Below are 15,560 nucleotides of genomic sequence, written 5' to 3' on the forward strand. Positions count from 1 at the left end.
AAAAAAGATGTAAATATGCCATCTGAAAGCTGCGTTTGGTAGTCAATTTGTGTGTAAAAGTGTTTTTGACCAACATTTTCCTCTTCAGATGTAATTTCTACACTGTAAAAAACAAGTAAATTTTCGCAACTTTTTGCATGCATATTTTTTAAGTAAATTTCAAATATGGAATTAAGTAACTCTACTTAACTAAGATAAGTAAAATTAACAAAGAAAATAAGTAATTTCAACTTGGCCAGTAAAAGGTTGAGTAATTTCTACTTTGTTGAAGTTTCTTTTGCAATACATTTTACTCAAACAATATAACACTGAATTAAACCATGCTTTTAAAGTGTAACATCTAAGTAAATAATACAATAGATATTGTGTAGATACCACATCTTCATATTAGAAGTAACGCGGCTCTTGAAAACAGAAACCTCAGTACTTGGTACACAATACACAATGACAGTAACATTCAATGGATCGTTTGAGTGTGAATGTGGCATTTTGAGTAGAAAATGAGCTCCAAATATCACAAAATGGCAAGTTACTAAACATAAAAAGCAATGATAAAACAGTGTAAAAACAACTGGAAAACAGTGAAAAATCAACCTTGTTAATTATTCAAGGCCCAGTGCATTATGGGAACACCAATATCAGAAAAGTTGAGTAGTTTTACTTAATTTTATAATGTTGATATTTACGCTTTAATTTCTACAAGCTTAAATTGAGTACTAATATAGAATTTACTTAGTTTTTTTTTTTTTTTTTTTTTATTATTCTTGCCTGAACTAACTTTTTCAGGTTAAAATTACATTTGTTTTTGTCTTTTTTGTAGTATTTACTTCACCATAAAATCGTTTTTTACAGTGTAGAGAGAAATTACTACTGCAGTAATTCACCAAAGCACAATATCACAATACTGAAATTCAACGCAGCAAATACCTTTTTTCCTTAAGAAATTCCTTACGTTCTGTAGTTCAGCATTAGAGCTTATCAATCTCATTGAGAACAATGTTAAATGTTTAACATTGTTCTCAATGAGATTATGATGAGCTCTATTATGATGTAGCACTTAATAATTAAAAAAAAAAAAAACTTTAACGATAACCAAACAAACCAACAAAAAACAGAAGACAGAAACACTTCCTGTGGTCTACCTCCTGCAGGTACATGATGATATCAGAGTGCTCAGAGATAATGGCTGTTTCTTTCACTGTGAATGAGGCACAGAGAACTGGCACACCATGTTCTCAGAGCCTCCAATCCTTTTACCAGTGGATCTAGGGTCAGTTGTAACTTGAGTAATGGATATGTCAGATATAATGCTAAAAAATGGGCTGCTCTTTTATCATTCTTTAAAGTCATAATGAAATCAACATGGCCAATTCTTATTTTTTTATTGATTATTGCAGTATTTATTTTATATTATTTGTCCATGCACATCATTATTGTTTTCTTTTGTTTGCTTGTTTTTAAAAAATGTCCCTGTAATCTTTAATCAGAATAACTCCCCCTCCATCTTGCAACACTTCCAGGGTTGCCAACTTTGGGACTTTGGCTGGAGTGAGACTCTGTAAAAATTTCAGTTTGCGTGTGTGCGCGGAGAAAATGTTTGGTAACCCTAATTTTAAAAATCAATGTCAGTCCATGTTTACTTAGTATAAACCCTGATTTATGCACAAAAAAACCTGAATATAATGGAAACGTTTTTTCAAAATGTACAATTGATTTATTGATTGCACTATAAAAAAAATAAAGATAAAGGTGAACAAATTAAAGGTGATTAAATAACATGTAAAACAACAACATCAGAACAAGAAATATCAAAACAATATTTCTTTTTTGGCTCACCTGCCACGGGGACTGGTAGATGAAAAAAATCCACCAGCCAAGCATTTTTTACCGGTCAAAATAATAAACAGCCTTTTTTTTTATCACATATACATTCATTTCAGTACATTTAATTGAGATAATAAGGTAGGCCTATTATGTTGAATACAAACATGAAAAATTGTCCAGAGCAAAATTTGAAATGTATAATAATAATTAAAAAAAAATCTATATATTGATCAAAATGAGAGAAATGTATGAAATATTACTATCATTGGGGTGAAATAATTTATTTTATTTTTTGTCAGTTTTGTTACCTGACTCGTGTGGAAGTGAAGGCAGAACGTACTCTGTTACTTACGTAACCTCGGTTCCCTGAGAGATAAGGGAACGAGTATTGCGTTGCAAACGCTATGAGAAAACTCCTTTTCTCGAGAAAATAACGGCCATGGTGTGTAAAGCAGAAGCAGCCTGGCCAGCGGCGGAGTGTGCACGATCCGGGAGTGCTGAGTGCTGAAGACGTTTTGCGCGGCTTTGATGGGTGCGCGGCCACAAATGGGCGGCGACCGCTTCTTCCAGTGGCAGGAGCTTTATCCTTTTTCCTCAGTGCCCAAATAGAGCGTTAACTGTACGTACACACCGCCGCCGACTTGAGCTGTAAAGAAGCTCTGGCCGCTTTGTCAAAGACGCTTGTCAAAAAGTACGAGGAAGCTTGACGCTTTGGCCGCTCTGAATATTGAGTGCGCGCGCGCGGCCGGGGCTCTCTCTCTCTCCCTCTCTCCCTCTCTCTCTCTGCTCGTGCGCGCTGAAAATTTCATATTTTGGTATGAACATTAACCCGCCAGTGTGGCGGATAGCCTTTTGAGATTTACTCGCCAAACGGAAAATCTACCCGCATTTGGCGCTTGGCGGGTGTTAATTTCGGACCCTACATGAGACTATTTTTATTGAGCAATTTAGCTAGCCCACATCATAACGCACGTCAGACAACATTTGCAACTATAGTTTAAGTCTGTAACTTAGTCTCGGCACACAGACTGATTAGGCAAGGCTACGTCTGTAGTGACAAGGCTCACCATTTTATTATTTGCTTACCTTGATTGTCTTCCAAACTTTCACACGTGCCGACTCCGACTCCGAACCTATGCTCCGAACTCTCTCTGAACTTCTCACACGCAACTGACGTATCAGGTGCAAGGGTTTCAGCCAATCAACGATCATACTGCAGTGAGAACGTTGTAGGGAGATGTAACAGCCGTGGGCTCCTCTCCTGTCATTAATACGCTGTGGTCTAGTCATCAACAGAAAATTAACGGATCGAGAGGGGAGAAAAATGGATTTTGGCGTGACATTTCTTGCGTGTGCGTGAGAGCGTGAGATTTATGCTGAAAGCGTGAGTGTCACGCCAGATGCGTGAGAGTTGGCAACCCTGCACTTCTGTTCTCTGATTATGTGTGTACTGTAGTGAGGACGGGATAACCTGTAACTCACATGAGATCGCAACAAAAGCAAATCAAGTCGCGCACTATATTTTTTCTTGTTCGACAAGCCGTTTCACTCAGATTTACATCACAATAGAGAAGGACGACTATCGGAACTTCCGTTTCATGCCGACTTTAACACAGGGCAGAGAGGTAAGCAACGCAGTGAGTGTATACATTTCTCTGTTGCCAAACCTAAAAATCAACAAAAGGTCAACAAAATAAAAAAGACCCCATTTAGGGTTTCAAAATTCGATACTTTTCCAGACCCAAATTTACAAATCTATCTGTAGATTTTTCAAACCTTATTTAACATACAATTACGATATGGCGTGAATGCGCCTTTATTTTCAGCATTATATTTGGTAAATATCAGTAAATATTTCTTTATTTTCTTGTTTTTTTTTTTCATTGGTTTTCTCAAAGTGATAACATAAACCGAAACCGAAAACGCTTAATAACCTGTACAGTATATATTCACCTCTGACACATCTGTTTGATACCGTAGATGTGGTTTGATGTTGCGCGACTGCCAAACAGCAAAGTACAATCGGATTTTCTTCTTTATCTGTTGCTGGTTTGAATGGCACACGCACATTTATTTAGTGCAGTTTAAAAGAGATTCGCTTATTGTAAAGACCATAGACTGTAAAAAAAAAAAAAAAAAAGATAGACAACGCACCTTCACTCTCTTCTATTGTAGTAACTGAAGCCGGCAGTGTGCCAATATGGCAATGACATCTTGAGTCTCGAGTCTGCACATAGTGAACTTAGAGCCAGAGTCTGCGCAGTAATGAGCGCGACTCCACACCCCTGCAGAATCGGTTAATACTGCAGAACAACTCATTATGTTAGTGTGAAATAGAGTTCTGGAAATGTAGAAATTACAGTTAAAGCTCTAATCTCCTCCAGAAGATCCAGAAAAAAGTCTGTTGGTGCTTCAGTGACTACTTCACTCAGAGAAGCTGTCAATCTTAGCTGTCAATCATGACTTCTAAACCTGCATTTTTATAGCATCAAATAACTAACTAAAAACAAACTTGGGTCCCATTTTATATTAAGTGGCCTTAACTACTATGTACTTACATTTAAATTAATAATTTAATACAATGCACTTATTGTGTACATACATGTTTTTACATTGTACTTATATTTGAAAAACACCTGCATGTAAATAAAAACTCATTGAAACCGATTTAAAGATAATAATGAAGATTGAAGGTGCGTACACACGGCCTCGTAATTCCTGTAGTTATGAGATTCTAGCTTGTAAAAAGCATTCACGTCCTCGTAGAGCTCGTAATTACAGCTTGTAAACAGGGAGTTTTCTGAAAGCTCCCAGATGTACCACATGGCCACTGTAGATTCATAGTTGTTGATAGTGGTCCCATAGAAACGCATAATTCCCAGTCCAAGGATGTGAACAGCTCCGAATATAACGTCATGTGTTGTCATCTCAAGATTCTGGTAAATACGAGGTGGCGTGAATGCAGCAATAATACAGGGATTTCTCCACTGGTCACTAATTTTGCCAGACACATTTCTGAGGTAACATCAGTCATGAATTCGATATGACACAATCTCCTCTTAAGCTTGTCCACTAGTGTGTCAGTTGTTTTTAAAAACATCTTTAGTTACAGTTTGGAAAAGACAGCCTTTGACAACTTTAGTTGACCCCTGGTTTAAATGGGCTAAGATGAGGAACAAGAGAGCATCTGGCTGATTGAGCAGGGAAGAATCAGATGTCATATAGACTGCCAGCATGAGGCCTGCAGCGCTGTGTGTGTTTAGTGAGCTGTGAGTGAGCATTCAAATGACTGTGCCTGCACTCTCTCTCTCTAGGTTATACTAATGAAAGTGGCAAAACAAATAACAAGTATCATCTGTCATGTGTGCAACCTCCACTTTTGCAAACAATATCCTGAGAGGATCATTGTGCAGCTCTCTCATCTCCAGCTGTAAATATCAGCATGAACACAAAGATAATTTACAGTTGCATTAGACTCTGCATAGACCTGCTTCACAATCCTTTCTGTCTCACGTACCCTCGCAGTTCCATCAAGGCTCAAGTAGCCCCTCATCAACAACAAACGAGAATGTGTTCCTACTGATTCATATTATACTGGATGTAGCAAATGGCAAATGTTTTGCTACATGCGCTAGAACTAAAAAGAATCATGAAAATAATTAGGAATGCACCAAAATGAAAATTCTGTGCCGAAACCGAAAGTTCAGGATGCACTTGGCTGAAAACCAAAAGAGAAACAAACAAAAAAAATAATCAATTAATTATTTAAACTTATTTAATAATCAGCACTCAAATAGCTAAAACTGAGACATACAAACATTTAAATTGCACATTTTCCAGTTTTATATCAACATTTTAATAACAACGATTTCTACACATTTGTTGTTGAAATATGAACATTTAAAGCTGCAGTCCGCGATTTTCCCTCTTTGTCGCCATCTCTTGTTTGAAACCTGCAATTGCAGTCATATGCGGAACAGTTATCTGTAAGTGCGTTGTGCTTCGGCACGGCTCGTCAGTGCGGATGAATCTAATGCTTGCTGTCAGTCACCGCACCGTGTGGATACTGTACTTCAGAATCACAGATTCTACGTCTTGAATGTATGACAAATAGGGGTGTGACGAGATCTCGTGGCACGAGATCTCGCGAGACTAAACTGTGACGAGATTTCTCGTCGAGGCGAAAAGTAGTCTCGTGATGTTGCCATGACAGAGTGTAAGGATGATTAGGAAAGAATATGCCACCGCTACGTTTACATTATGCCTCCACTGTCGTTTTGCTTTGTATTTAAATAAAAAAAAAACATTTAATTCAGTTGGATAACGGTCGCCGCCGCTCCATATTTACAGAGTACGCGCGACCGTTTAAAAGTGAAAGTAAACGCGCGCGCGCATTCAAACGTGATTTCAATACCCCGCATTTTGAAAGCGGCTCCCTGATGAATGCAGATATCTCTCAATATGAAAGCTATTTTAGGCTGGGCAGTGTAGTTGTAACCATCTCTCAGCTCTGTATCAAAGAAAAATTTGGTCTTATTTGATCTTTGAATATTGAGAGAGTGCGATTATGGTTGCACTTATTGTAAAGTGTTACCATAAAAATGAATAACAGTTTTCTCTTCTTATTATTTACTAGTACAAACAATAAGGTTTCATTTGTTAACATTAGTTAATGCACTGTGAACTATCATGAACTAACAATGAATGACTATTTTTATCAACTAACAAAGATTAATAAATACTGTAGCAAATATATTGCTTGTTGTTAGTTGATGTTGGTTAATACATTAATGTTAATAAATGAGACCTTATTGTAAAGTGTTACCATTTTTATTTATACTGTTTTTATTTCTGTGATCAGATTGTGGAGAGGAGTTCAGTTAGGAGGTCAAAAGCTGTAGAAGCTCATAATTCATGTACAGTAAGATCTGAAGAGACTGAAATCATACAGGAGGGAAGTCAGTCAGTTGAGTTAGTGGCAAAACCTTTTACATTACTTAAGTATTGTTGTCTTTTACTGCATATGATAATTCAGTCTCAGAAAGTAGAACTGAAATGACATTCATTACAAAATGATTAGTTAAAACATTTCAAATACACCTGCAGAATATTTTTTCTAGTCATGTATTTCGCCATCTTGTCTCGTCTCGTGAACTCAATCTCGAGTCTCGTCTCGTCTCGTGAGATACTGGTCTCGTCACACCCCCTAATGACAAATATACAAAATTTCACTGTAAAATATCATCTGAACAAGTAAGTAACATTTCTGCCACTTTTGTTCTAAACAACTGAGGGGAAAAGCATTAGGCTACAATAAAATCGTGCTGCCAATGATGATTAAATCTAACGATCGCTTAGCTCGGATCATGCCAAACCGTGCAAATTATTATTACTGTTATATTGTTCTCAAATCGTTAATGTTAACAACATCAGCATTACTATGACTATGTGTATATTAGCGTTACCCGTAGATTTCAATTTCTGTAGCCACTCCACTGTCCAAAGTCTTTTGCTTTTTGACTACGGGTGAATCTCCGGGTGAAAATCCACCATGTCGCTCTTATTATAAAACATTATTACAAGCTTACCATTGTGAATCGAGCTAAGATAATGAGATAGTTTTGAACACTGGCTGGTTATGCACTTTTTTAACCAAAAAAAAGTTACGGACTGCAGCTTTAAACAATATGAAACTGTAAAAACTTGTTTTCATGATAGATGTATTCAAATACACATTAAATAATGAAGCCATCACTAACAAGTTAAGCAAAAATATAATGAATATATAATACAGTGTATATATAGGAAAATGCTCTTCTCTAGCTTTTCTAGCTAACTAATGAGTTTATGGACATTGAATAGCTTTCTTGAGGTAAATGTAACGTTAAGTGATATTGTATAGCCTAGCTATTTTGTTCATGTCTTTCCCTGGTTGAAACACTGATTGAGCGATTACATGAGACAGGATTCATTTCAGTATGTTAATTTATCTTTCAACATACCTTCTAGTGTTCACCCATGTTTATTTTGTGCTATAACTAGTAAAGAGGAGATGAACTGATCGGTTCTTGATCTGTGATACTGCTTGAATTGAGGCGCTACAGTGATCTTTCACGCCATATTAAAGAGCGCCAAAACGACATTTATTGTTTGACTTTTGTAATCGTCACAATTTTCATGTTAAAATTTTCATGTTAAAATTAATGTTAATCGTCACAATTTTCATGTTAAAAGTTTCATGTTAAAATGAACAAAGCACAAAGCTTTTTGTGATTATTGGATGGCAGGCGCGCTACAAATGTTTAGCGAAGTGTTCACGCATCAACAGTTAACAGCAAACAGACAAAAAGATTTTAGATTTAATAAACCATATTATTACAATATTACCATAAAATATACCATACCATATCACATATATTATTAATATTGTCAATCCAGAGCTATTGTTTACACAGCTGACATGTTTAACTGTTGTAGCTTATCAATGTCGTGTGTACAAAATAGACGCTGAACACAGTGAAAACAGGCCATGCGCTATTAAACTTATGTTTCGGTTACTGATTTTTGCTCTCCAAAACCATTTCAACCCGAAACCCAAAATAGCTGTTTCAGCCGAAAATTTTCAGCATCCCTAACTTCATTTCTATAGGTTTGACAAAACCAATCAAAATCTTTTCAAGTATCAGATGTGGTATACATGCCCCTGACTGGAATCACTGAAGTACAGCGGTGACCCTAGTGCGCGCTTTAGAAGGGCTTAAGTGCATTTATCCAAAGCGACTTACAATAGAGTAAAATAAGCAATTTATCACAGAACCACAAAAATCATAGTATAAAATGGCAGGGGTTTTTTTTCCCCCGTTTTAAGTGCACTGGTTACATACAAATCAAACGTAGCGTTAGTTCTGGCAGGTCACATTAGACACTCAGCTGATTCACATTGACCTATAGGAATACAACGCCTATCATCACATTCGTGTATATATATATATATATATATATATATATATATATATATATATATATATATATATATATATATATATATATATATATTTATACAGTGGGTACGGAAAGTATTCAGACCCCCTTAAAATTTTCACTCTTTGTTATATTGCAGCCATTTGCTAAAATCATTTAAGTTCATTTTTTTTCCTCATTAATGTACACACAGCACCCCACACTGACAGAAAAACACAGAATTGTTGACATTTTTGCAGATTTATTAAAAAAGAAAAACTGAAATATCACATGGTCCTAAGTATTCAGACCCTTTGCTGTGACACTCATATATTTAACTCAGGTGCTGTCCATTTCTTCTGATCATTCTTGAGATGGTTCTACACCTTCATTTGAGTCCAGCTGTGTTTGATTATACTGATTGGTCACGGAACTCATGAAGACGGGATAGATCCAATTGCAGAATGGTGTTTAGTGGGCAAATCAAAAGGCACAGGGTACCAAAGGTCATAATCCATAAATAGACAGTCCAAACATAAACAAGAAACACGAAACAAGAAACTACAAACCAAAACGGGAGAACAGGGATAAGAGGGTGACATCAAACAATGAACCACAAAACCAGACAGCAACAAACCAGGTATAAATAGACAGCACTGATGAGGTGATACAAAACAGTGGGTGCATGTGAGTGGTGATTAGTCCGGGAGTGTGTAGGGAATGTAGTCATGAAACAGGTGAAATGAATCCGGGACGGAGTGCCCTCTAAAGGTGAAGGGCACTCTCAAGGTGATCGTGACTTACCCCCCTCAAAGGAGCGGCTACCAGACGCTCCACCAGACAAAAAACAAAAACACAAAAAACTCAGGAGGGAGGTGGACCGGAGGAGGATCAGGGGGAGGGATGGTGGGCAGATCCCGGGTACCTCACTGAACACCAGGGCGGTGCTGGAGGAACTGACCAGGCGGGCGCTGGCAGGCTTGGAGTCCTGGCTGATTGCCAGGGTGGTGCCGGAGGAACTGACCAGGCTGGTTCCAGTGGGTCTGGAGTCCTGGCTGATTGCCAGGGTGGTGCCGGAGGAACTGACCAGGCCGGTTCCAGCGGCTCCGACGGCCCGGGCAGTGGCGGCAAGACAGAAGGCTTGGATGATGGCGGCAGGACAGAAGGTCTGGGCGGTGGCGGCGGGACAGAAGGTCTGGGCGGTGGCGGCAAGGCAGAAGGTCTGGGCGGCGGCGGCGGCAGGGCTGGCGGTCTGGGCGGCGGCGGGGCTGGCGGCCTGGGCGGCGGCGGCAGGGCTGTCGGCGGCGGCAGGGCTGGCGGCCTGGGCGGCGCCGGCAGGGCAAGGCGCTTCGTTGGCGCCGGCAGGGCAAGGCGCTTCGTTGGCGCCGGCAGGGCAAGGCGCTTCGTTGGCGCCGGCAGGGCAAGGCGCTTCGTTGGCGCCGGCAGGGCAAGGCGCTTCGTTGGCGCCGGCAGGGCAGTCTCTATGGTTGGAGGGTCTTGCAGATCGGAGGAAGCCCTCTTCCTCCTTCTCCTCCGCTTACGAGGGTGAGGCGGTGGCTCACCCAAACTGGACTCACTGGCTGGAGCGGGCTCTGGAGCGGACTCACTGGCTGGAGCGGGCTCTGGAGTGGACTCACTGGCTGGAGCGGGCTCTGGAGCGGACTCCCTGGCTGGAGCGGGCTCTGGAGTGGACTCACTGGCTGGAGCGGACTCCCTGGCTGGAGCGGACTCCCTGGCTGGAGCGGACCCCCTGGCTGGAGTGGGCTCTGGATGAGGGTGAGTAGCCGAACGGCCTCTGTGAGAGAGATGGTGGATAAAGCCCCAAAAGTCCAGGGTCTGGAGCCCCTCCATCTCACACCGAGGCAACGGGTTGTCGAGGCCTCCATTAAAAATGTCTTTAAGCGCCTCGTCATTATAATGCAGTCCCTCTGCCAAGGTCCAAAACAAACCTGCAACCTGCCCAACCTCTCTTCCCTCCTGGCGCAGCGCCATCACCGCCCAAACTCGAGCCATCCGCTCACGGATGGAGGCTGGGGAACGGAACCGACCCTCCATGCCGCTGGATCTAGGTGGATGGTGGTTCATTCTGTCACGGAACTCATGAAGACGGGATAGATCCAATTGCAGCAATGGTGTTTATTGTGGGCAAATCCAAAAGGCGTAATCCAGGGTACAGGCAAAGGTCATAATCCATAAATAGACAGTCCAAACATGAAACAAGAAACACGAAACAAGAAACTACAAACCAAAACGGGAGAACAGGGATCAGACTCGAGGGTGACATCAAACAATGAACCACAAAACCAGACAGCAACAAACCAGGTATAAATAGACAGACACTGATGAGGTGATACAAAACAGCTGGGTGCAATGATGAGTGGTGATTAGTCCGGGAAGTGTGTATGGGGAATGTAGTCCATGAAACAGGTGGAAATGACAGTCCGGGACGGAGTGCCCTCTAAAGGCTGAAGGGCACTCTCACAGGTGATCGTGACAGATTGGACTTGATTAGGAAAGCCACACACCTGTCTATATAAGACCTTACAGCTCACAGTGCATGTCAGAGCAAATGAGAATCATGAGGTCAAAGGAACTGCCTGAAGAGCTCAGAGACAGAATTGTGGCAAGGCACAGATCTGGCCAAGGTTACAAAAAAAATTCTGCTGCACTTAAGGTTCCTAAGAGCACAGTGGCCTCCATAATCCTTAAATGGAAGATGTTTGGGATGACCAGAACCCTTCCTAGAGCTGGATGTCCGGCCAAACTGAACTATCGGGGGAGAAGAGCCTTGGTGAGAGAGGTAAAGAAGAACCCAAAGATCACTGTGGCTGAGCTCCAGAGATGCAGTCGGGAGATGGGAGAAAGTTGTAGAAAGTCAACCATCACTGCAGCCCTCCACCAGTCGGGGCTTTATGGCAGAGTGGCCCGACGGATGCCTCTCCTCAGTGCAAGACACATGAAAGCCCGCATGGAGTTTGCCAAGATGGTGAGAAATAAGATTCTCTGGTCTGATGAGACCAAGATAGAACTTTTTGGCCTTAATTCTAAGCGGTATGTGTGGAGAAAACCAGGCACTGCTCATCACCTGTCCAATACAGTCCCAACAGTGAAGCATGGTGGTGGTGGCAGCATCATGCTGTGGGGGTGTTTTTCAGCTGCAGGGATAGGACGACTGGTTGCAATCAAGGGAAAGATGAATGCGGCCAAGTACAGGGATATCCTGGACGAAAACCTTCTCCAGAGTGCTCATGACCTCAGACCGGGCTGAAGGTTTACCATCCAACAAGACAATGACCCTAAGCACACAGCTAAAATAACGAAGGAGTGGCTTCACAACAACTCTGTGACTGTTCTTGAATGGCCCAGCCAGAGCCCTGACTTAAACCTGATTGAGCATCTCTGGAGAGACCTAAAAATGGCTGTCCACCAACGTTTACCATCCAACCTGACAGAACTGGAGAGGATCTGCAAGGAGGAATGGCAGAGGTTCCCCAAATCCAGGTGTGAAAAACTTGTTGCATCTTTCCCAAAAAGACTCATGACTGTATTAGATCAAAAGGGTGCTTCTACTAAATACTGAGCAAAGGGTCTGAATACTTAGGACCATGTGATAATTCAGTTTTTCTTTTTTAATAAATGTGCAAAAATGTCAACAATTCTGTGTTTTTCTGTCAATATGGGGTGCTGTGTGTACATTAATGAGGAAAAAAAAATGATTTAATGATTTAAAAAAATGACTTAAATGATGTTAGCAAATGGCTGCAATATAACAAAGATTGAAAAATTTAAGGGGGTCTGAATACTTTCCGTACCCACTGTATATATATATATATATATATATATATATATATATATATATATATATATATATATATATATATATGGTCCATTCAGTATTATCAGCAGCTTTATCACATTGCTCGGGAGCTAATTACCCTCCTCCATCCCCAGCTCCTCCTTTGTCCAGTCAGGACTTGCCCTTCTGATATTCCTGATGATCAGACTCATTTCTTCAAATATGTTGTTACATTAATTACTGTCATTAGGAAAAGTAATGATATTGCTAGGCTGCATGGATGGGCAGGGAGTTTTTGCCCTGAACAGAACCATACCGCCAATACAAACTCCATGCTAACTGCCAGTCATCTTTGACGATAGTGATCCTGACAGAAATACATTTCATTATAAACAAGTACAGGGGGTCTGTTGTTTTTCAGTTGATAAATAAAACTTGGACTCATTTCAACAAGAACAATTTGATGATATAACAGAAAAATACATGTGCATAGTTTGATTGATTTAATGTCCTAAAAACAAACCCACACTACAGCCTATGAGACACATGCTGTTTGTGTCTATCTGGGCTCTTTACTTGTGCTGCCCACAAAGGAGAATGCAAGACTGAGTGTGAGCGCAAACATGGAAAACACCATCTGCTTTGTTGCGTTTTTGGCTGGAAACGAAAGCACATTGCTAGTACACAAGAACGCCATGTTTACTGCTTTCAACAGGAAAAAAACAATGTGATTTTTAGGATAAATGAAAAGTGGTACCGTCATGCAAGTAAGACAATTTTCAAAAAAGTGACTTACAAAACATTTTTTCTAGGGACAATCCCCCTATCCCTTGCAAAGCTTAAACCTCCAACGTTTAAGTTGCTAGCACAGATATTTAACCACCTCACAATGAAAACTTTATTTTATAACTTATTAAGCTCTTAAAATGAGTCAGTCTCATTTTACTCTTTGTCAAGTTAGTAAGTGCCTCCAAGGAAAAATATTTTGCTCCCTTTATTAGTGTATGATCAGCTTCATAAAAGTTTCCTCACACTTCCATTAGTCATACAGGGGAGATGATTGTGCCACGGATTGAAACACAACCTTAACAAGCCTAATCATAGCAACCCTCCCTCTCTCAGCAGTCACGACCACATAATAGGCCAGTATTTATAGATCTGAGCTGCTCCTACAACACAGACTCTAGCAATTTCCTCAGAAAAGGTCTGAGCCATTGTCTAAGCCAATATCTGGCTAAAAAGATGTAAATCAGACTGTCAGGGTCAGTTTTTCGAGAAGAGTTTAAGTCAAATTACTCTATAAAAACAGATTCTCTATTGGAAATCATTTGTATTTAAATCATTTTCTTTGGCTAATGTTGTTCCAAACCTGTATGACTTTCTTTCTACTGCTGTACACAAAAGAGTATATTTTAAAGAATGTTGGTAACCAAATAGTTTTTACTTTGCACGGTCAAAAAACACAAGACATTTCTCAAAATTGTGTTTCACAGAGGAGAGAAAGCCATACAGGTTTGGAATGGCATGTGGGTGAGTAAATAATACAGTGAGAATTTTTATTTTTGGGTGAGCTATCCCTTTAAGTCACATTTTTTTCCATTTCAGTTCAGTTTTATCAATTACTTATTTATTATTTAATCAAGTTGACTTAGAAGCTCATCACACATTGTATTCTTCCTGTCATATTTTTAATTGTTTGTCTTCGTGTAAGCAACAGAGTCAGGTGACATCACCGGATTTTTTTTTTTTTTTTTGCCTCTCACACCATGAGCACCACTTTAAAGGGTTAGTTAAAAAAAGATTAATTACTCACCCTCATGTTGTTCCACACCCATAAGACCTTCGTTCATCTTCGGAACACAAATTAAGATATTTCTGATAAAATCCGAGAATACTTTTTGTGCGCCAAAAAATCCAAATAACGACTTTATTCAACAATATCTAGTGATGGGCGATTTAAAAACACTGCTTCATTACGAAACTTTTGTTTCGAATCAGTGGTTCCAAGTGTGTATCAAACTGCCAAAGTCACGTGAACCATTGAAATTTAGAAACACGTATCACATAATGAAGCCTCGTTTACTGAAATCACGTGACTGGCGCTCCGAACCACTGATTCGAAATAAAAGATTCGTAAATCATGAAACAGTGTTTTGAAATCGCCCATCACTAGATATTCTTGAATTAAGTCGTTATTTTTGTTTTTTGGCTCACAAAAAGTATTCTCATCGCTTCATAACATTAAGGTTGAACCATTGTAGTCACATGAACAGTTTTAAATATATCTTTAGTACCTTTCTGGGCATTGAAAGTGTAAATTAACTTGCTTTCAATGGAGGCCTCATTGAGCCGTCAGATTTTATCAAAAATATCTTAATTTGTGTTCCGAAGATGAACAAAGGTCTTATAGGTGAGGAACGACATGGGGGTGAGTAATTAATGACAGAATATTCATATTTGGGTGAACTAACCCAAAAACATGTCTTAAAACACCTGCATTCTGCACCAGCTATCCAATGTTATTTTTTATAATAATGTTAAATGAAGATTAAAGGGATAGTTCAGCCAAAAATTAAAACTATGTCATCATTTTCTCACCCTCACGTCATTACTAATCTGTATGTCCTTCTTTCTTCTGTGAAACACAAAATAAGAAAATGTTGATATATGCACTGATACAGACAAAAACAGCAGAAACATTCTTCTAAATATCCTGTGTATCATTTCAAAGATGTGTAGTATTCAGAATAGTCACAAAGTCAATTTCTTTCTCTCAGTTTCATACCAATGATGAATTGTATTTGATTAAAATTGCTGAATGTGCTCATTAATGCATTGAGTTACAGCTCAAATCACACTTAAGGGACTGAGAATGTTTACTTGAGACTAGGAAATTGAGAAATTACAGTAATTTCGTTCATAGTGTGTTTGTTTATGAAAAAGCATCCTGGGAAGTTCCTGTGTGTTTTTGGTGTGTATA

General features: G+C 39.6%; 1 protein-coding gene across 5 annotated transcripts in view; it reads right to left on the reverse strand.

The window, feature by feature from the left end:
• LOC125267495 (multiple C2 and transmembrane domain-containing protein 1-like) overlaps positions 1-15,560 on the reverse strand; it is a 204,249-nt gene that overhangs the window by 157,872 nt on the left and 30,817 nt on the right. Inside the window, exon 1 of one of the 5 annotated variants that reach the window (XM_048189185.1) lies at positions 2,911-3,129. The exons of the other annotated variants lie outside the window; for them this stretch is intronic. Coding sequence (XP_048045142.1) covers positions 2,911-3,114 — 204 coding nt within the window. The 5' untranslated portion in view covers positions 3,115-3,129. Of the gene's footprint in view, positions 1-2,910; positions 3,130-15,560 lie in introns of those variants that run through there. 5 annotated transcript variants of the gene reach the window in all.

The sequence above is a fragment of the Megalobrama amblycephala genome, linkage group LG4, assembly GCF_018812025.1.
Source record: "Megalobrama amblycephala isolate DHTTF-2021 linkage group LG4, ASM1881202v1, whole genome shotgun sequence".
NCBI lineage: Eukaryota > Metazoa > Chordata > Actinopteri > Cypriniformes > Xenocyprididae > Megalobrama > Megalobrama amblycephala.